Source organism: Camelus bactrianus, chromosome 11 (genome assembly GCF_048773025.1).
Source record: "Camelus bactrianus isolate YW-2024 breed Bactrian camel chromosome 11, ASM4877302v1, whole genome shotgun sequence".
Lineage (NCBI taxonomy): Eukaryota > Metazoa > Chordata > Mammalia > Artiodactyla > Camelidae > Camelus > Camelus bactrianus.
The window spans coordinates 51,562,244-51,584,945 of NC_133549.1; the positions used below are offsets into that span (position 1 = coordinate 51,562,244).

General features: G+C 41.0%; 1 protein-coding gene across 15 annotated transcripts in view; it reads left to right on the plus strand.

Moving 5' to 3' along the window:
• SGMS1 (sphingomyelin synthase 1) overlaps window positions 1-22,702 on the plus strand; it is a 264,800-nt gene that overhangs the window by 229,416 nt on the left and 12,682 nt on the right. For all 15 annotated transcript variants that reach the window (XM_010971268.3, XM_074374011.1, XM_074374007.1 and 12 more), the window contains one exon: window positions 13,003-13,120. In XM_010971268.3, the coding sequence (XP_010969570.2) occupies window positions 13,003-13,120 (118 nt within the window). The remainder of the gene's footprint in view (window positions 1-13,002; window positions 13,121-22,702) is intronic.

A 22,702-nucleotide genomic window follows, 5' to 3' on the forward strand; every position in this document is an offset into this window, starting at 1 on the left:
TGTCCAGTTAAGGATTCTTTAAAGTCCTTTCTCTGGTTTCCACGTCGGCAAGAGAGCCCAACTGTCGCCATGGTAACCCTAAGCATCCCCATCCCTGTTGCACTAGTGGGGCCGATCCCTGGCTTCCCACCTCCCTCCTTGAGACCTTTCTTCAGTGTGTGTGGCACGCCAGACGTGGAAGAGGTTGACCCATCAAGCAGTGGGTATTGATGAGCTGTCTTTCCCTGGCCCTCATTATGAAGACTAAACTGTCTTGTAAAGTCAGAGAGACCCCTTGTTTCTAGTTACTTGGCTGTGGCAGTGTAGCAGTTTTATTACTCAGCATGTTGGAAAGATGGATCCTTCTGGTTGTGGAGTATTCTGTTGCAGAGCAATAACCTCTCACTCATCTTGTACTTGCCTCTTCTGACACTTGACTGCTCTCCTCAACCTCCACCAAGAGGTTTACTACTTAGGAGTATGTCCACAACTCCTAACTGGTTTGACCAATAATTTCCAAAAGGGCATCTTTAATTTTACTTTGATTTTAAGAGTCTTGGAGCCTTTAAAAAGATCAGCCTATTCCTTCTTGCTTCTTTATCTTCTACTTTTTAGAGAAGAATCAGAGGCTGAAACTGTAGAGGATGACTTACTGAGAAATGAGATCCCTGGAATTTGAGCAGCATCTCCCAACAACAGACCTGTCAGCTAGAAAACCTTGATGCTGAATTTGTGACTTTGTGACGTTTGGTCTTATCCTTACATTGTATACAATCTTCCTTTTACTGTTAAACATAAGTTTGGGGGGTTTTTTGTACTTAAAATTTTTTTGCCTCCTTTCATTCTTGACCTCTGCCCCCTCCTGTCTCTGGGTATATATGCTTATATAGATATACGTCCACATGGGCTTTCCATGACATTGTGAGGTGGTAAGCAACAATAATGCCTGTCCTTGAGAACGTTTTGATTTTTTAAATTGTAAATAATGTTGTCTCCCCATTTAGAATTGGACTTTCAAGCCACTGACTAGGAAAAATTCCTGGGAAATCTCTGCATTTGTGTCAGACTTCACTACAAACAGGTATCCCTCATTTTAAGAAAGCATGATAAAGAACATGTTAAACTTACAGATTTTCATGCACGGCTGACTTGTGGCTCACACGGTGGCACCTGTGTGTGACACGAGTGGCTCAGTGCTGTTAGGACGCTGCAAACACCTGCCAAAAAGAAGGCCAGGCAGCAAGGTTGCAGAATTTCCAAGCCAAGGATTTTCTAGCCACCAGAGAAGTCATTAGGACTTAGTATGGTGATCATAGGTACCTCAAACTCAGCTCTTCTAAAACCGGATTTACCATTTTTTTCTTTCAACTTCTTCTTCCTCCTATGTGGGTTGTGGCATTTCCTAGAAACCTAGAACTTCTGAGTTCCTTTTATACAAATAGTCACTAAGTTCTGTCAGTTCTAATTTCAGACTCATTACCACTTTCCATTCCTACTTAGTGATGTCTAGCGGGTGCTCAGATGGAGGCCTGGTTCCTTAGCGCGAAGCCCAAGGTCCTTCACAATCAGGCCCCAGTTTGTCCTACCTCATCTCTAGCTACTCCACCCCACAGTGTCCCCCAGACACTTCAAGGCCATATCACATTCCATTCTATTCATTGTGTGTGTATCTTTCACTGCTAGACCTTTAAGTTCCCCAAGAGAAAATGCTAGATCCTATTTGTTATTCATCTTTACATCCCACTGCCTGATACAGAGTCTGGAACATAGAAAGGGCTCACTTAAAATTCATTCATTGGTTCAGCTTTAATTTTCTTAGAACCGTCTATGTGCCAGGCCCCGTGGTAGGCCCTGGGGATGCTGCACAGAGCCCAGGCCCCTGATGCTCTCACGGACCTTAAATTCCACTCAGGGTGAAACAGGCTGTAAACAAATGAGTATATGATATCAGGTAATGAAAAGGAAAATGGAGAAAAATAGAGCAGTATAAAGGGTTAGGAAGTGTTGGGGAGAGTGGGGAGGGGATGGTATTTTAGATCAAGTGATTAGAAAAGGCGTCTAAGGAGGTGACAGTTGAGCAGATCCTGAATCAAATGAGGGGGATGCCATATAGGTGTTTGGTGCAAGAGCAGCCCAGGCAGGAGCCACAGCAAGTGCCGAGTCTCTGAGGTTTACCTGAGAACAGCCATGGACCCATGTGGCCAAGTGAGCTGGGAGAAACTGGTGACATGGGGTCAGGGAGGTGTGGACTGCATTGTGGGCCATGGAAAAGAGTCAGGACTTTTGTTCCAAATGTGTTGATAAGTCATTAGAGGAGAATGATGTGAACAGATGTGTATTTTAAAAGAAGCACTCTGGCTGCAGTATAGAGAAGAGGGAAGCAAGAATGGAAACGGCATGGGTTAGGACGCCATTACAAGTGGTCCAGGTAGGAGACGATGTCTCTTTTACGTTTGGCCAATGAATGCATTTTGTGCTGGGCTGGTGGGAAGGGATGAACCCTTTCTAGAAGCCGTGGCTTCGATTACATTTAGAGCTCCTTATCTTTTACAGCCACAGGGTGGGCTTCTATTGCATTATCTCAGGTTTGGGTTCTCTCTGTGAATCTCTGAATTTTATATGGGGCTTAATGAAGAATGAATTATGAGATAGAATGAGACAGAATTCACTAATTTGGGAGCTTTCGCAGCTTTGCTTGAATGTGTTTCATTTCAGAGCTAAGTCAGGTGACGCGTATATCCCGGTATTTGTTTTCTATCATGACTGCTCTTGGATCAGATATTTGCCTAAAAGGAGTCGCACAAGTCAGTTGAGGGGTGGGAGTGGGTGGGATAAAGATGAATTAAGTATTGCAGGATACATTGGTCCACTGGTGGTGAAAAGATTTGAAGAAAGAAGAAAAGGAGCCATTGGATAGTTGGGCTGTGGGGTGGAGTTGGAAGAGCTTAGTGGTTTAGGCACTTGGGCCATGGGTCGAATATTCTGCCATAAACAGTTGTGTAGAGTTATGGAGAGAGTGGTAGAATGGTCACCAAGTAGACTCTGAAAACCGATCTCATGACAGAAGGGAAGGAACTAGGGGAGGAAATGGTGATGGCAGATCCTGCTTGAGACTTGACGTCTCTATTCAGAACTATTTCAGAGGGCTTCGTTGATCCCAGGGGAAGGATCAGATACAGTTTTCCAGGGTGGCTCTGCTGGGATTACACTCTGAGAGTACTTACTGCAGTGATTTTCAGATGTTTGGCCACAGTGTGTTTTTTATGTTCAAAGACCGCTTTGGAAAAGACTTACTTTGTATTTTATCCTTTGATAAATGCCCTGGATTTGGAGGCCTTACTTGTTAGGAGGGTGTCTGCCAACATAAGAAGTTTATCCACAGCACTTACCTCTCTCCTGTGAATGGAATCTAATTTCCAAGGACATAAACCCTGTGCTGATTGGCAACTGCTGCTGTTAAACGCTAATTTGATTTTTGTTTTGTTTTCTTTTTGTCTTACTCAACAGACTAGACTCTCCACCAACACTTATCTTTCATTTTACCCTAGTTTAATTCCATCAGTGTTTCTTTTCACAAGTTGATTGAATCAAAGTACTTAGCTCTTTCCTTTTCCAATTCCCAAGGTAGTTTATGAAAGCCACAGTTACTGTCAACATTTTTTTCAATTGTTTTTAAATCTTTGATGGTTACGATTAAGTAAAGTTCTTAAAAGCTGTTGATGGAGAGCCCTTGATATGAAGTAGATCTCTCCACGCTCCTAGTTTACAGAGTTTACTTTCCAAGTTCCTTCCAGAAGAGCGTTTTCTTAAGGCTTTAACTTTTCTTAAGTTTCGCTTTATGTGATATTGACTGTACACTGTGGTCCACAGGGCTAGTCTGATGGAAACTCAGGGCATATTTACATGTAGTAATTTATCAAGGATTATTGAAGTTGGATGCTAAGCATGTAGCAGTGAGCACAACAAAGCTACATAGAGGTTATCTCCTGGGGAATTTTTCTTTGTTCTCACAGTAACATCTCAGGTTTTTAAAATGTGTGTTGGCTGTCTAAACCCTATCCAATTATAAAACGCATGAGGACAACAATCCCCTCATGTCACTGCAGCCTTTATTTAATTGGCTGGTAAGCTGTCGTATTCCTCTCCAGCCATAAAGCAAGATGTGAGCTAAGGGATCGTCGCTTCCCCTCCTTTCTTCTCCCTCTGCACAGGTAGCTGCGTCTGTTGCATGCTTACTCAGAGTCTGTTTTCTTCTGTTCCTTTTCATCCATGTTGTCAGAAATCATTATCACCCTGTTCTAATGGCAGATTGCACAACAGCTGTTTGAGTAACAAGAATTTTTTTTTATGTGCATTGTCATTTGATCCCACCAACTCTTAAGCAGTGATAATAACTGAGACTCAGAGAAGCTATTGACTTGCCCGGGGTCTCACACAGAATATTCTGGGGATTGGAGGCTTTTTGGTGTAAATACAGCCTAGAAATGTCCTGGTATGATAGGCAACTGTCCTCTGGAAGTGTGTTTTCTTAACAGATACAGTGGCATAGATTCTATGTGCAGAGGACACATCGAATGAAAGCAAATCAGTTCTGGGTTGGGTAATAAGGTTCGTGTGTTGGATACCATCCGGGAGACGTGCATACTTGCCCCAGAAGGACCTGCCAAACCTAAGAGCTGTCACACCTTGCTGCTCCCCAGAGTTTGTAGAAAACGTACTGAGCTCTGTCCTAAATACTACCCTAAGCCCTCGGAATTGTAAGGAAGCTAGATGGACCCTGTATTGCTCTCTAAGTTCAGTCATTCCAGTAATTTAGGTTTTAAGTTAACATAAATATTATAAGAGGCTTTTTAACTGAGAGGATAAAAGGGAGAGAGAACAAAACAGACAAAACATAGGTGTTGGGGATGGGGATAGCTCAGTGGTAGAGCCCATGCTTAGCATGCATGAGGTCCTGGGTTCAATCCCTAGTACCTCCACTAAAACAAACAAAAAACATAGGTGCAATAAATTATAGTTTTCATGGGTTAATTTTTATTTATGACACCAAAGAAAACTAAGTAGTGTATCTTGCTTGTAGGCAGATTAGAAGATAAACAAATAAACAAAAAGTTACTTATGTTGCCTGAAATGATAATACAAACATCGGGTTTCACGTTCCTTTTAATACTTTTCTGTGTGCTCATGTATGTAGAATCTACATTCACGTGTATTTTTAAGTAGTATCGTATTTGCCTTGTACTTCAGTGTGTCCTGGGATCGTCTCGTTCCCTCTTAAAAAACCATCAAGGATGTCTATCTATGAACTGATTCGGAAGTCACCGCATCAGTCCCCCCAACCTGTTCGTGTCATGTCGATGCAGAAAAACATTGAGTTATACTGTAAATTTAACGAGTTTAAGATCATCTTATCCCTACAGCCACCTACTAACTGAGGCGAATTTGGTCAGATTGCTTAACTACTTGTAGTAGCATTGCTTCCTCACCTACAAAATGGGGATGATAAAACAGTGTCTGTCTCAACGTCGTTGTTGGATGGAGTGAGATACTGTGTATAAAGCACTTAACTGAGTCCTTGGTGTCCTCCGGGTTCCCAAGCCTGTCCTACTTCCATCCCCATTCTCAGGCCGAAGGTCTTGGTTTTGTTTTTGATATTTGCATCCACCTCACGTCTGGTCTGGTAATCCTACCACTTCTTGCCGCCTCTGTTGCTGCCCTGGGTCTAACCACCATCATCTCTTACCTGGGTTGTTGCAGGTAACCCAGTCTGTTGCCGCCGGTCTGTTTCCGTGCTTCCTTCCCTTAGGTGACTTGTCAACTCCGCAGACAGAATGTGCATTGGTGTATGTCACTCTTCTTCTACCTCGTGCAGCTGTTAGGTCAAAGGTCCTTATGGTGACCGAGGATGTCCCCCGGACCTCAAGCTCTCATGCCCTCTCCTCCCTGACGGCCCTGCTAGTCAGCAGACCCCCACACATGCTAGCCTCTGTTTGGAATCTTCTCCCCCAGATACCCTCATTTAACCCCCAATACACAGGAGCACTTTCCCTGATCACCTTAGCCCCAAACTGTCACCTCCCATCCCCCAGCGACACACTCACTTAATTTTATGCGTTAGCACTTACCTAACCTGCTCTATATTTTACTCATTTATCTGGTTTATGGTCTGCCTCCTCCACTAGATTATAAAGTACCACAAGGCAGGCTTTTGGTCTGTTCTGTTCACCAGTGTATTCCCAGTTCCCGGAATAACTCCTCGCACATATGTATTTGTTATGAGAATAAGTAAATAATAATAACAGCAGCTGCCATTTACCGAGTATCGTATTGTATGGATTCCTGTGCCTAGAATTCAGTAAATCTTAGCCACTGCTGGTGTTGTATGTGCTTATTATGATTTTAGAAAGCAGCCCCCGGTTAAAATGAATGTGTTACCTTTAAGGGTAACATATTAGCTCAAGAGCAAACTCTAATTGTTGAGATCCACCAGCTGTGGCTGAAAATCCCTTATGAACATGACTCACCATGGATAGGTTTTGATGAAGGGAAGGAATGACGGAAGATCGGGGTATACGTATGGGTATTTGCATTATGTATACACATACGTATATGTATGTGTATTACATACACATACATGTACATATGCACACATACAATTTTTGTTTATAGCCTAAAATACTAACAAGAAATGTAACTTTTGTTTGGTACATATGTATGCAGCAGTCTCTGTAGGATACTTGACTTTAATTCTTCATAACTTTTGCAAGTAGATCATACTGATACTGTCTTTCTTATCCAATAGGGTAACATTTTTTCTTTACCTTATGTTATAGTCTATATTTAACTCAGGAATTTTTTTTTAAGGTGGCTAGAGTGGAGACAATTTTATAATATGATCTGTTCTTTGCAAATTCCCTAAACCAGTACGGATCATTTCCTGACGTTAGGTAATTCTTGTATTATATTACAGACCTTTCACATGGGACTTAGAAAAAAATATCAGCCACTACCTTTTTTTTTTTTTTTTTCTTGTAACGTGACATTGTCATTAGTGAAAAGGGCAGCTAATTGCAAGTCTAGAGACCTGGGTTTTGTTGTGGCTTTCTCATTGACTGACTCTGTGACCCCCAGCTGGTACTTAAACTCTACATCTTAATTCTTCTTTCTGTAAAATGGGATGGTAATATATGCTAAACAGAAATGTGGTTAAAATAATTAATACCAAAGGTGCAAAATCTCTTTGAGTTGGACTTTTTAAAAGGCCCCATGCACAAACGGGCACGCTTCTGGGCTGGGTACATGGATAGACCTCATTCTCCTGATTCACACACTGTGCCATCCACCCATATGGACACCCAGGAAATAGTAAATGAGTTATGGATCTCCCAGGAGGCATGTGTCTTTACTTTTCTGCTTATTCTACAGCACTTATTCTTTCCTTTTTTCTCATTTTACAAATCTTTCCTTGGGATTTTCTTTCTTAAATTACCAAATTAAGCCCTGGGTTTTCATGATCCACCCTCTGGAGCCATTGAGACTTGTGTGATGGGTGGAAAGCCCATACGTGGCTGGCTATGAGGAGACAGGGGAGGCCGGGGAGGAAGACGGCAGAAATCCTAGTCCTCGTTGGATGAATGCAACCATCTAAGCAAGTGTTGTCAACTAAAATCTTAAGTGTAAAAAGGATGCAGAATGAAGGACTGGTGAGCATCAGGGGAGGTTAATTCTGGCAGACGTGTGAAAGAGTATAATGGACAAACGTTCATGGAAAGAAGCAGGAAAGGACTGTTGGAGGGAGTAAGAAGTGAAGCTCTAAAGCAGGGAACCGTGTGGTGTTGCCCGTATTACAGGTGCCATCATCAGTCTCACTGGGACTAAATGGTAAGAAGGCACAGCTTTGTTTAATGGTTTCTGAGTTTTGTTTTGTTTTACTTATTTATTTATTTACTTTAATGGAGGTACTGGGGATTGAACCCAGGACCTCGTGCATGCTAAGCAGTGCTCTACCACTGATCTGTAACCTCACCTGGCACAGCTTTGTTTAAGAGCTTCCTCTAATAGAAGGAATGGGAGCCTCTGTGGGGAGTGGTGATGCCAATCTCACTATTAAAAATACTGTAAGATAGAAACAAAGTTCTGAAGTGTTTGGAGGATGAGGGGCTCTGTTCAGTTGGGAACATCTGGAAGGCTTCCTACAGAGGTGGTATTTGAGGTGGATGGAGGGGATTATAGCGGACAGGATAACGGGAGAGGCCAGGGAAAGAGATTTACTGGCAAAAGCAAGAAACTGGGGTTTTAGGGAACAGTGAGTGGCTCCTTCTGCTCAGAGCAGTGGAGTACCTGTCTGTGAGATTAAATAGATAAGATAGCTTGGGGTCACCTTGAGAGGAGCTCCTGAGGGGAGTTTGGACTTCAGTAGGTGGTGATGAGTAGGTTTCATAACCCAGAGAATCCAAGGGGTTGAAGCAAGGAATTAAAGAGGAAAATAGATAGAAGAAACTCTTTGGAGTTAGCTTCAACAGAATGTGGGAATGGAGGGGGAGGCTATGAAGCAAGTAAAACAGAAGACAGCATCAGGAACCTTCTTTAGAGTAGGTGGTCTGTCAGAGGCCTGAGTGCTGGGCAGCGTTCCAGGGGTCCAGGCAGGCAGGGTGGCTGGGACAGGCATCCTGCCTCCAGCGGAAGGGCCTCAGTGTGATGCACTCAAGAGCACCAAGGGCATCGGACCAAAGCTGCAGTTTAGGAACCATGGAGAGTGGTGGGAGGGGAGGTTGGAGAGAGGCAGGCCAGGTCATCTAGGGCCTCATGGGCTGGGTAAAGGGTTTGGATTTTACTCAAAATATGTTTGGCAACTACTGGACGGTTTTGAAGGACACACTCCGTTTAGCTGTTTCAAAAAAGATGATTCAGGCTGCTCTGTGTAGAGTGGATTTTAGGGGGGGGCACAAGTGGAATTCGGGAGAGTAGGTAGAAGGTCACTGTGGAAGTTCGGGTGAGAGAATGTTGAGACGGGGATGGCATTTTAGAGTAACTGACTAACCATGAGGGGCAGTGGTCATAAGCAAATCTAACTGGGCGCAGGCTATGCAAACAATGAAAAATGGACAACTTACTATTGAATATCTGGAAGGCTTTTTTGCAATATTTTAATAACTCACATAGTTATTAAATTATTACCAAAAATGCTTATTTTGTAGAGTTCTGGGTCAACAGGAAATATGACATAAGACACTAAGCGAAAAATCTGCATTAAATAGATTTTGAAACGCAACTTAAATGTAATCGGATGTTGGCTCACCTATTGGTACACAGCAGTGTAGTCTCAAAATAAAATTAGAATGTCTTACACAATTTGAAGCTATTTCCTGAATCTTTGGGGTTTATGTAATGTATTTATATTTCATCTTAAACTTTCTGAACTGCGGTTTCTCCATCTGTAAAATGAGGATCCTAGCCTTGCACTGCAGGTTATTTTAAGAACTCAGTGGCATAGAGATTGGCATTGAGGGGAAATTTGGCAAAACCCTAGCTACTGTTAATAACAGCCTGGGGAAATACCTCAGTAGCATTTCTCAGATTCATAAGAATGATACCATTTTTCTGGTGAGGAAGCCAGTTTCCAAGGAAGTTGATTGAGATGTTCCAGATCATCAGCGGAGCCCTTGTTAAAGGTGGAGCCAGCACCTGTGTGGAGACAAGCTGATGACGCCTTGTCTCTGTGGCATCTACTGGAGTGCCCATCAGGGACCTGAACCACGCACTGGCCCCCATGGTTGCTCTGGAGATGTGGGCCTCCCTGATTCTGGTCCATATATGTGCACCAAGAGGACTGTGTGCCCTCTGGCTGTGGCTCAGTTGAAAGAGACAACTGGTGGGAAACAAAAGAACTTTCCATTTCTTTTATTTTATTTTCCAGTATATTCATTTCTTTTGTCGTTTTTCCTTTCGAATTTTAGACCGTTGTATCAAATGCCAAAAACAATGTAGTACTGCTATTTTAAGCGTATATTTGGTAGTAATTAGTCAGGTTTTGAATACTTTTGCCTCTTTAAATAGGGATATTTAAAAAGTTCAATAGTTACCCATTCTGAACATAACAGACTAGTCTAGCAAGTCTTATTAATTCTAAAATATTAACACTTTTATTCATATTTCCTTATAATCAAATTTGACAAATATGTTTTTCTTTTTTGCCTTTTTTTCCTTTGGTCAGAGAAAGTAGTAATAAGCCCATTACTCAACCCTTAGGAGAGGAATAGATAACCATGACCAAGTGCAAGTGTCTGTGAGGTGATGGTCATTGCAAAGTGTGAGCAGATGGGAAACAGGCTTCTTTCCAGCATGAAAGGGAAGATGTGTCCCATGTGAGAAGAACACCCATTGTGGTTTTGAGAATTATAATACACATCTTGTTCTTGGCATTTGCTTAATCTCTAGAAATATCTCATTAACATTTCTTCTGTGGCTTTTTTGTTGCCTTGTTACGTTTTTAACTACTTAAAACCTTTTTTTTTTTAAAGCACATCTTGAACTTTTTAACTTGAGAAAGAATTCTGATGTATGAAATTCTTCGATTAAGGAAATAAATACCTTAACAGCATACAGGTTTTTGAAACATTTTAATATCCTGCTTTTTAAAGTTTATGGTAAGAGATTCTTATTTAATGTTATTCATTGAAGATGTTCTAAGCTTAATTTCAAAAAGATTAAGCAAATGCCAAAGATCAGAAGATTCTTATTAACAGCTACTTCCAACTTGTCACTGTGTTAATATTGATGAAGTCACATGGATAAAGTCATTTGACTTTTTCACTTCAAGTCAGAGGATGTGATTGAATCTTTGTTTGTTACGTTTAAAGTATTTTTGTAAAAGAATTTGTCTTTTCTCATCCTTTCTCATTTTTTCATATTCCTCATTCTCAGGTAAATCCTGAATCCTTTCAGTGCTACTCAGCTATAACTCAAGTTTGAGATATGGAAGTAGTTGTTGGTGTTTGTGTGTGCATATGTGTATCTTTTGTGCACCATGAAGCAATCAGGCAAAGTGATTTTAAGATAGTAATCTTTACCAAAGTTGAATGATAGTGGTCCTTTTGTTTTCTCTTCCTCTAAAGAGATTAACAGATCTAGAGAGACTTAACAGTTCTGTCTTAGACGTTTCTTGTATAGTTCAAGTAAAATTGCCAGTAATTTCTGTTTGTTTGAACAGGATGTCTAGAGAGGGCATTTTCTTTTTAAGAAAAATGATCAGTGTATTGTACAATGTAAATTTCATTTCCCTTTGGCATTTTAAGTTACTTTTGGTAAGACATTTATAGTCTAGTAATATCTTTTCATATTGTCCCTCTTTGTACTGTTTAATTATACTGTGCTCTTTGTCATACTTGAATTTAGAGGCACATACTTCTATAAAAGAGAGCTTTATGCTAAATAAATCCTTGTCCTTAGAGGTGGTGAGCACAGCTTTAATAAGAGAAAATAAGCCATTCTCTATGGCAAGCACTTCTGACTCAGCTTATAAAATCGGGTTAGAGGCAAAATACCCAAACTCTACCCATACAACCTGTTACTGAACTGTGTAGTTACGAATGAAATAGTAATACAGTTACATGAGTTATTTTTTTAGTTAATTTTTAATCACACAAGTGACTTATCACTTCATTCTTCTTGTTAAAAAATACAAATGATACAAATTCTCCTCCAACTGCCACACTTCAGTAGGAATGTCAATCCTGCACAAAAATAGAGCTTCACTATACAGTATAGAGTGACTGAATGTTCACTATCCTCAGAGGAGAGCCCGTTTATTGTTTCTAAAAAATTTTTATTTGTTTAAATCAGGTTTCCCTGGGCCTAGGAAAAACTTGAACTCCTCACAGTTGAGAAAGAGGAGACCCACAGGACTGTAATTCTAGCCTGTGGTAGAACAAGATAGAGTAGGTACAGGTAGAGAGGGAAAGAACATTCTTGTCCAACGATACACTTAAGTTTGTACAACTTAATCTAGTGAAAGCTGGGGGTGGGGGTAGGTAGAGGGTTTAGCTTATTGGTAGAGCACATGCTTAGCATGTACAAGGTCTTGGGTTCAATCCCTAGTACCTCCATTAAAAAAATTTCTTTTAAGTAGATAAACCTAATTACCTCCCCCAACCCCCAAAAATCTAATTAAAGCCAAATCTAGGGAACTTGATATTAGACGTTATCAAACTCAATACACACATGTTCACATGTATGTATCAATTAATTTCATTAGAACCACTAATCAACTTGAAATAGAAGAGATTTCTATTTCTGATTCGTGCTTACTTTGTTATTCATCCACATGAACCATGTGTTTGTTGACCACCATTGTGCATGTATGGTAGGGATTTTCCGTACATTATTTCTAATGTTATTATCTCTGATTTATAGATTAGGAAACTGAGACTCAGAGATGTCAATAGCCTATCCCAAGGCCACACAGTTAGTAAGCAGAGCCAGGCAGGTGGGTGGGGATTGGATGCTGTCATTCAGACAGGCTCTTTCCTTGGCATCAGCCAAGAGAATCAGTTTCTGGGATGGACGATGAAATTGTTTAATGTCTTTGACTCCTTAAATGTCAGGAAGGTTTTGAATTCTCATTTTAATATCATTGTAATTTTCTGAACATCTCTTTTATAACAGAAAAGACACTCTCTAAAAATGTTTAACCATAGGTACCGAGTCAGCTCTAACCCATCCGAATAGCCCCACTTGTACATCAGTTGAATGTCAACTCATGTTTAAGGCCTCAGAAAGCCTAATTAATAGCAATATAGAGTGCTTTAAACTCCTTTGGCCTTAAAGTGAATATTTTTTATAAAGACTACAACATCATTCTCAAAATCCTCACCTTAATTTATTAGCTATAGTTACCACGTTTTGATTTCAAGCTCTCAAGTAGTTTTGGGATTGGTTTGTTTGGTTGGGTCATTGAAAACTTAACGTAAATGAACCTGCAGAATTTCATGACTGAGTGTCTGCCCTGTTTTTCCCTTTTTCTAGGTCTATTATTAGCAGAAGATTTTTCTGCATAGTTGGCACGCTGTACCTGTATCGGTGTATTACAATGTATGTAACTACACTCCCAGTACCCGGTATGCATTTCAACTGCTCTCCGAAGGTAAACCATTCCTCACTGTCATTTCCCTTTTTGGTTGTTTCTCCTCTTGCCCTGGGGTCCTCTGACTAAGGCCGATGGGGAACATTTCTTTAGAATATAGTCAAGTCCCTTTGCCTTCATCTGGGAATGTTACTGAGCAATATGGTCCAATGGCCACACCCTTCTCAAAATGTCCAAACCCTGCCAGTACTTCCCCGCTGGGGAAATATGTGGTCTAGTTAGTGCGCTGCAAGCAGTTAAGCTTTGTGTGTGGGTGTAGCTCTTTGGTTTCCTGCCAAACTTTTAAAATATCATTCACTCCCTTGATACAGATCCAGAAGCTTTTATATGCTTTTTGCCTCTCTCAGATGGAAAGTTCAGCTTCAAATGATTTTTCCCCCTTCTTTCTATTAATCCTGACAGTGGGAATCTGTAATAGCAGAGCAAGAGACACTCTTCCTGTCTCCTTGGACCTTCCACCCACCCAAATAAGATCACTCCTCACTGGATCTTCTCTAAGTAGCATAGAAGCTTTTCTTGAAAATAAATTTTATTCCTCTCTTATTGTCTCTGCCTTTCCATCTGGTTCACATAACACTCCTTACTCCAACCTTTGCCTTGGGATAATTTCAACTAGGGAGATCATTGGAACTTTATGAAATAATTAGCAGAAGATGTTGTTGTAAAAATGTTTAAGTACATTAAAGCTCCATAATACAATTAGAAGTAGAAGAGGCTCATTTCCTCGGTTTGAGTGGGAGAAAATATGGAATGCCATGATGTGTCTGGAATCATTTCTTTGCATTGCACTTGTAGTGAAACACCCTTTAGTTTCAACCCATGTACTTTTGTTCCTTCCAGAAAAGACAGTCTCTCTGATGGAACCTTAAGAGGGCTGAAAAATGGGCTTTGGATTTTCAAAGCGATGTCTTTATCGTTTGAAATTTTGGATCTCTCTAGATTGCTTGCTTATTCTGTTCCCTTCCTTCCTAGACTTGACTTATGGATGTGCTCAGGGAGGTAGCTAGGTTCTTACTTCCCTCTTTTCTTTTTCGGAGAAGCTGTCCTAATGAGAGAATGATCCCAAAGTTCCACACGACACTATCAGCAGTCCTACCTCCTTGCACTGCCTTCTTGGTCTTTCTTCAGCTCTTCCAAAGAAGCCAGCCTCACCTCTTCTTTATCCTCTGTGAAAGCTCTCAGGCACTGGCTGGCAGCTCTTGAGTTATAGGAAATACCTTGTTGTCATTGAGGATCCAATGGTGTAGACTCCGGCTGGGAGACTGGCTTGCTGAGCAGTGTGTTCTCAGTGGTGGGCTGACGGCTTAGTTCCAGTCCTTAAAAAGAGTCTGGACATGGAAAGTTTCTCCACCAAGGAACATGTCACACCCATTTAGGTTGACTTACGAGCTGGCCAAGCCCATGTCGAAGAGGGATCCAGCATCAGGGGGTCGAGTTGTGCAGCCTTTCTCCCTGCTCTGGTTCCAGCCTGTTTCTTCTTAGGATGTCCGCAGCTCCACCCAGTTGCCAGCAACCCCATGCCTGGTTAGCACTGGCTCTTAGAGAGTCAGCTTGAGTCAACGGAGTATCTAATCAAGATCCCGTAGCTAAAAATAGCTTGTTGGTTTTCTTGGTAAAGGCGGAGGTAACGGCAGGAACTGTGCACAAAACCAAACCCAGACATGCCTCTCATTTATCATGCTGCCAGAAACCCAACTAGGGCCGTCATTCTGTGATGATCTGGAAATTGGAATCTTTAAAATAAAGTATAGCGGAGGAGGTGAGATGTTAGCAAAAATTAGTAGTGAAAACTCATGAAGTCCAATTACTTTTGTAGAACAGGGCTCTTAGAAGAATGGGTTCAGAAAACAAATTTTTATTCAGAAAATTTCCCCCGGTATCCCAAAGAAGAGAAACCAGAATAAGGAACCTCCATATACCAACACCCAGATTCAGTAATAATCGAGATGTACTGCAGTTGCTTCATCTTTTTTTTTTTCCTCTTTTGAAGGATTTTAAAACAAACCCCAGACAATGTCACTTCATCGCTACATACTTTAGTATGCGTCTAAAATTTTTGGACATTTTATTGCATAACTTTAATGCTGTTGGTACATTCAGCACAATTAACAGTAATTCTTTGGTGTTGGCAATTACCAGTTCACAGAGTATCTTGACTGTCTTAAAAATGCCTCTCTTCTGACAGTTGGTTTGCATAAATTAGGATCCAAAGTCAAGTCTCTACATGCTAAAGCAGTTCTTTCTTCTCCCCTCCTTTTTAAACCTTTGTAGAGATCAGAGTAGTTGTCCTGTGGAATGTCCCACATTCTGGATTTATCTGCTTGTTTCTTTGTAGTGTCAGCTCATGTCTTCCTCTCTCCTCCGTATTTCCTCTAAATAGAAAGTTGGCTCTGGAGACTTGATTCGATTGTTTTAATTTTTTTTTTTTTTTTGGCAAGAACACTTCACAGTAAAGCAATGATTTCTGAAGCCAGGCGGAAGAGTCAGAAAAGGCCGTGAAGGCTGGGGGATACCTCTTGGAGGCAAATCAAGCTTAAGAAATTGAGGGGTCAGGCAAGGGCTAGGACGCTGCACTGAGGAAGAGTGTCAGAAGGGAGAGATGGGTGGCTCTAGAGAGAGACCCCGGAGACCAGCTTTCCTGCCTTAGAGCCATACCTGGGGCTCAGTTAGTCAGAATGGAAAGGAACCTTCCTGAAAGTCATCCAGTCCAGTGTTCTACTTGATGTCATGATCTCCTTGCCACCAAATCTTGATCAAGCTCCCTCTGAACCATTGCACAGCGAGGGAACCTATTACCCTGTAAAAATACAGACCTATGGAGCAGTAGAAAGAACACTGAGGTCAAAGTGAGGGTGACCTCACACATCCACTTTCTTTCTGGGTGGCAGTTACTTTAACTTCTCAGAGCCTCAGTCCCTTTGTTGGCAAGACAGGGCTTATGACGCTTTTATATCTGTCTTAAGGAGTTGTGAGAGTGAAAGAAAGCAGTGAATACAGGGGCGCTCTGTCGATGTAGAATGCTGTACAGAAGTAAGGAAGCTTGGTGTCGTCATCATCCTTTAACCCCTCGACTCTTGTTCATCCAGAAATTTTATTTAATATAAGAAAAATTATTTAATAACATACATTAAGCACCTGCTGTTTCTTAGGTGCTGGAGCATGGCGGGGGTGGGGGGGTTGGTTAGTGAGCACAGGAGATGGAAGTCCCTGCCTTTGTGGAAGTCACCTTAAGATCACTTCATCCAAACATGCATCTTATATAATGTAGAAAATGCTCTAATACAGAGGCCTCAGGCTAAGCTGCTGGCCCTGGGGACGGAAAGGAGGAGACGGATTTGAGCAATATTTAAGTGTCTGAATCAGTACAGCTTAGTAATACATTTGATGCAGGGAATGAGGAGCAGAAGGAGGGATTTCAAAGGCGACTGGGCTTTACCACTGGGGTAATTATAAAGTAAGGAGGAAAGGGAGTTAATGACTACAGATTAAACAGAGTTTGAGGTACTTGTGAGATAGCTAAATGGTGGTGTCCAGGCCAATTAGCAATCCAGGTTTGAAGTTGAGGGAGAAATCCGAGCTAGAAGTTAAATATTTGTGATTCATCATCTCGTCAAAGCTGTGGGTATGGAATGAAAAGGCCAGAGACAGGACGTTAAAGTGCAGGGCTTCCAGAATTCACTGTTTCCCGACTTGAGACACCATTTAAGGCCTGTGAGTCGGTGGATACTCTTTCAGTGATCAATCATCATTTAAGTACAAAGGAAGGGAGCTGAGCTTTAGAATACAACTTTAACAGAGTCACGTGAACTTAAAACTTGGTTGTGCCATCAGACAAAACCTCATCACTAGTACACTTAATTCTTCCCTTAACACGGTACTCAAAACGCATGTCTTCTAAGAAAAGTGTTCCAAGAAGTGTGTGGTAGTAATTATGGACATTGTTCCTAGTGTTCGTTCATTTGACGGCAGTGGACTCTTCACAAAATGTCATAGCTTGGAGAAGTAATCATCACGTGAAACTATAGGACCATGTGGTATCCTGGTGTGAGCCCCTGCTGGGCTTTCCAGGCTGCCGAGTTTCCGAGACCTTGATTCGCCCATGTGAATCTCAACACAGCTTTTCTCCAAAGAGCATGTGTACAAACCAGAAAACAACCTCTTGTGGTCTTGTTCTGACTTTTTAGGATTCGATTTTTTAAAATAAAGAGGGCAGAAACATTTGAGAATTCTTCTGGGTTCTAAGTTTTCCCTAAGAAAGTTTTTTTTTTTTCTTTTTCTGTTTTAACAAATTCCAAAGGGGAAAAAAACCTACCCGAGGCCCCTATATACAGACAGCCTAATGCTATTGGAAGAGAAGAAATAACTTATGCTGTTTTCAACTTTCATTTTAATAATCACATGGGTTAATCTAGTGGCTAAGCATTAAAGTGAGTTTCATGTTGGTTCTGTTTTTTGGTCTCCATGGTGACCTTAGATTTGAAGACCTTCAAAAAAAGAGAGTTATGTTACAGCACGGGTGCTTAGCTGGCTAAGGCATTAATCTGACATGGTGTTTTCAGTGGAATGAGTCTCTTGAACTTGAAAGACATGTTTTTAATTTTTCCCTCCAAGATACTTGAACATAGCCCACTGTTGGGAAAGGGCTACTATGTTCAGGTGGCATCTGAGGTTAACTGTTCAGTAGAACAATAAAATACAAATGTAGTAACAGGCAGGTTTTCGAATCCTCTAATGCCGATGTTGGTTTTTCTGCATTTTATGAATTCAGAAGATCAAAGCCCCTTCATCCGTTTGCTGCAAAGCTGTGATGTGGTAATCATCAGCCTAGAGGGCCTTTTTACTGGTGTGCATTCTGTCTTATGAGGCACAAGACTCATTGCTCCTTAGAATTTTGTAACCTTTTTTAGTTCTTTCTTACCTTCTTAGGTAGCAGATTGACTGTTCAGAGCTGCCCTCCAGGCTGATGAATTTTGATACTCTGATTAGCTCCTGCTACCCTTATCAGAATTTCAGAATATGGCATGTGTTCTGTCACCAAAATAGCCTCCTGTCATCCTGTTGAATTGTGTGGAACTTAAATTGTCAGTGCTTGATTTTTACCTGATTTTCATCTTGCCTCCTAGTTTCTTGTCAGCATAATTTTCCTTTTTGTTCATTCCCTTTTTTTTTAATTTGTATTATTTCTTGCTTATAATTTCTGGTAACCTTCCCCATCCCAAGGCTTTTCTTCATTGTCCCATTTCTCTCTCCACTGTTCTCTTTCTTTCTCAGGAATTAAAAAAGAATATATTAAATCATGTCTTTCTGTCTCTTAAAAAAAAAGATATTTTTTTTTTCCATTTTAAAGAAACCCCACATTCGTTATAGATACATTGAAAAAATACAAAAAGGAAAAATTTTACACTCATGGCCCTATCTACTGCTAGTATTTCAGTCTATTTATTAGTCCTTTATGCATATTTTTCTTACATACTTCTGATCATCGTTTCTGTGCAGTTATTCCTGTTTCTTTATAGTTAACTGTTTCTACATGATTTTACATTTCTTTACACGATTTTATTCACCCTAAACTTTCTAAATGGTTTTCTTATTTATGGGAAGTCGCCAGGGAGACGGGGATTGTGAAATAGGGAGATTGTAGATGTGACTTCTTTTCATAAACAAGCAGGTTATTTATTTTTGAACAAACATTTCTAGAGAACCTGTCCTGTATGGGGTAAATGAGTGGTATTTGAGGATACGCAAATACATAAGACAACTGCCCCCTTCTCTCACAAATGGGCATCCAAAAGTCGTGCTGACATGTAACCCAGCAGATTACTTTCTGACTACAGCCCTCGCTGTAATGGGTGTGTGGAGCTCAGTTGCCATGGAAACAGAGAAGGAGGTGGCAACTCTGCTGGGAGTGTTGGCTGCATTGAGGAGGTGCCCTCTGAGCCAAATCTGAAAAGGATGAGTAGGAGTTTGCTAAGTCGAGTTGAAGAGAGGGAGAATTCGCCAGGTGGAGAAAACAGAACGGGTGTGAAAGGGAGTCTGAGGGCGCAGGTAAAGTGGGACATGCCTGGGCGTGTGAGCCTATGGGCTGAGCAGCAGAGATAAAGCCATAGAGGCAAGCTGTGGGCAGATTTTTAAGGGGTCTGGTCAACCTTCTAAGGATTTGGGCTTTGTCTAAGTCATTTGGCCACAGGAAGGTTGAAGCAGAGTGTATTATGTGATCATATCTGTCTCTTAGAAAGACACCTCTCCAGTGATTTAGAAAGTAAGCTGGGAGGGAGGGAGGACGGGAGGTAGACTTAGACTGGGGCCAAATTATGTGTACCTGTTTTGTGCCGGGTGCGATTCTAAATGTTTTGTTTTCATGTAATTCTCACAGTCATAAGTGGGAGCTGGTTGCAGTTGTTTCAGAGACACTGGACTTGCCTGTTGTCTCACAGGTACTAACGGTGCTGAGTGGCCAAGGCCAGAAGTTCAGCCACGTCTCTGTCCTTGGCACTTCACATCAGGGAGACAGATGAGGCTGCTTTTGCATGGTTGTCTTAATTTAGAGGCGAAGAAGGCCCAGACCAGGGCAGACATTGGGGAGGTGACGGTTTTCTCCATGGCAACAGCTGTCTAGTGTGAAGAGGTCACCAGGGTCAGAAAGCATTCCCCAAGGAAATTCGGAGAGCCTCAGAGAGGATGCTGTATGACTCCCCACGAAGTATCATCCACTCCGTCAGGGTACAGGCAGATGGACAACAGGACTTTGGTCCTGAGGAAGGGGCTCCAGGCCACTGGATTCCATTCAGCAGCTTTACTCTCCTGCTTGAGAGGCTCCCACTGACCGCATTTGAGGCACTTTGAGCATCAAAATGAAATAACGACAGTAATTAATTATCATATATCAATAAGCATTTAAAATTAGTGTTGGAGGAGAAAAATTAACTAACAAATGTAAAAGAAATATTAGAAATAGAAAATCACCATTTTGCAACCACTATAGATAATTCAAACAGGAATCATCAATAGATGCTAAAGCCATTGGGTGAAAGGTTGGGCATCATAATATTTATATAATTTCAAAAAGTCACAAACGGCTTACTGATAACAAAGGGGCAGAGGGGTGTATTCAGTGGAGAAATCTGGCAGACACTCTGGCAGCCAAGTGATCACATCAGTGGCAGGAACAAGACATCAGATACTTTTCGATCTGGTGCGCTGAAAAGAGCACATCATTCTGTACATTCCCGCCAATAATGTTTAACCCGAATTTAAATGTAAGGAAACCATCAGATAAAACCAGATTGAGGGACGTTCTGTAAAGAAATTAGACTAGACTCTAAAACTGTCAAAGTCACAAAAAAAAAAAAAAAAAAAAAAAAGACTGAGAAACTGGTAGATTAAGAAATATTAAGAATATGACAGGTAACCTCAATATGTATCCTCTGATTGGATCCTAGGTTTGGGAGGAAAGTTATAAAGGACATTGTTGAGACTTCTGGGAATTCTGCATAAGGATGTCTATTAACCACAATAGTATTGTATCATTGTTAAATTTCATGAGTGTGATTACAAAAGAAAATGTCCTTGTTTGTACATTCAGGGGTGAAGGATCATAATGTATTCCACTTTAAAAAAAAAAGTGGGAGAAAGAGGAGAAGCAAATGTGGCAAAATATTGATAATTTGAGAGTCTAAGTGAAAAGCCTAAGGATATTCATTATTCTCTTCTTTAGATTTGCACATTTTCAAAGCAAAAATCTGAGAAAGGTTTTTTTTTTTTTTTTTTTTTCAATTTTTACTTGATGACCAGGTAGGCTAAAGGATCTCTCAAATATAATTTTCATTAAAGGGAAATCTTGCCTGACTGAAGTACTGGATTCCTTTAATGTGACAGATAAGTATATGGGTAAATAGAAACCCGTAACTGAACTTTAAGATTTTATGAAGCCTTTGATAAGTCTCCTTACTAAAGACCATGAAAAAATGTCTACGTTTTTACCAGGGGAAAAGGAGGCTGGTTGGGGATTAGTGTTTCATTGCCGATAATTACTTAGAAATTCCCCCCATCCCCCCAGAAAAAGCCTGCCTAGTATAGGAATTGATGGATACACTGGGTAATGGAGCAGTGCAGAACGCCAATTCCTTCAGAGCTTAGCAGAGGGAGAAGTGTTTTTAAAGTTGTACGTCTGAGTCCTAAGAGGATGCGCATAGGGGAATTGCCCTACTTCAGATCAGCTGAGGTGGATATAATATTTGTGGGTGAAACAAAATCTTTCCAGGAGTGAAGTGATTACTGTCTGAGGAAGAATTCATAAAAGTCTCTTGTGGTCACTGCTGTGTAGTTAGGGAGAACCATTTCACCATTTCCAGACTTCACTTGTTGGTTGCTAGACATTGAGTTCTCATTAAGGAACCCCTCATCCAAAAGGTGGACCTCACCCGGTCATTGTAATGCTGACTGAAATTTGCATAGCACTTTATAATTTTAGCAATCACTTTGACAAACGTTACCTCCCTTTGGCGGCAGGATTGAGGATGAGGAGGTGTTGTTCTTGCCATTTGACAGATGAGAGAACTGAAGCTAGAATGGGTAAAATGGTTTGTCTAAGCCACCTGGTCAACCCCAGGCTGGGGTTTGGGGCTGGATTTATGTTCATTGTCATTCTTATGAAAGTAAACTTAGAGATCTTTGGAGCATCCTTCTGACACAGCATGATATAAAGCAAGGAGAGTTAAAATCAAAAGTGTGCAATTTGTTTGTGAAAGATTTCCATGAAAATAAGTTTTATAGAGATGGGAAAGTTTAAGTGGAAAAGACAGGAAAAAGAGATCTTTAGTGAATAATGAATAAATATTTTTTGGAACTACCCAACTATATTTAAGTGACATTTGTAAAATGGATTAAATTTCATTAGCACAACAAAATAAGTGAATCTGGAGACATTGTCCAGTCTTTGTTGTTTGGGGACGTGTTTTCACCAATAGCAGGCTCTTTCCAGGGACCCAAAGGCAAGACTGTTTAGTGAGAGGTAAGACATTTGGATCTGATCCTAACTGAGTCACTGTGTAAAACAGAGGAACAGCCTCTCTGTTTGTTCATCTGCAAAATGGACAAAATAACATCTGCACTAACCACCTAATAGGCTTGTAAGGCTACAGTGAGGTAATTGATGGGAAAACTGTTAAAAAGTTGGAATCATTGTATAAACAAAATGTGATGTTTTATTATGTAAAATCACCCTACCACTCCTTTTGTTTTGTTTTGTTTTTAACCGCCCAATGAAGCAACGTTAAAGGGAATGAGAAATTATAAGGGGCAGTTTTGAACCTCTCACTGCTTCTATGGAATCTAAAGCATTCATCAAACTTATCAACACAGTGTCTTCCCCTTGGGACCTTCAGGGTCACACTCAAGGTCACACTAAATCATATTAATTCTTAAGTATCCATCACTGGTTAGGAGGGCTACATGTCAGTTGAAATGCAGGAAGTGGCATAGTTTCACTGTTTTGGGCCATAGTTGTTAGGGAGTTGAAGTTGAGGCGGAAACCGCAGTGTGGAGCGTGTGTTTCCCAGCTGCAGGCTGCTCAGGACTGGGATT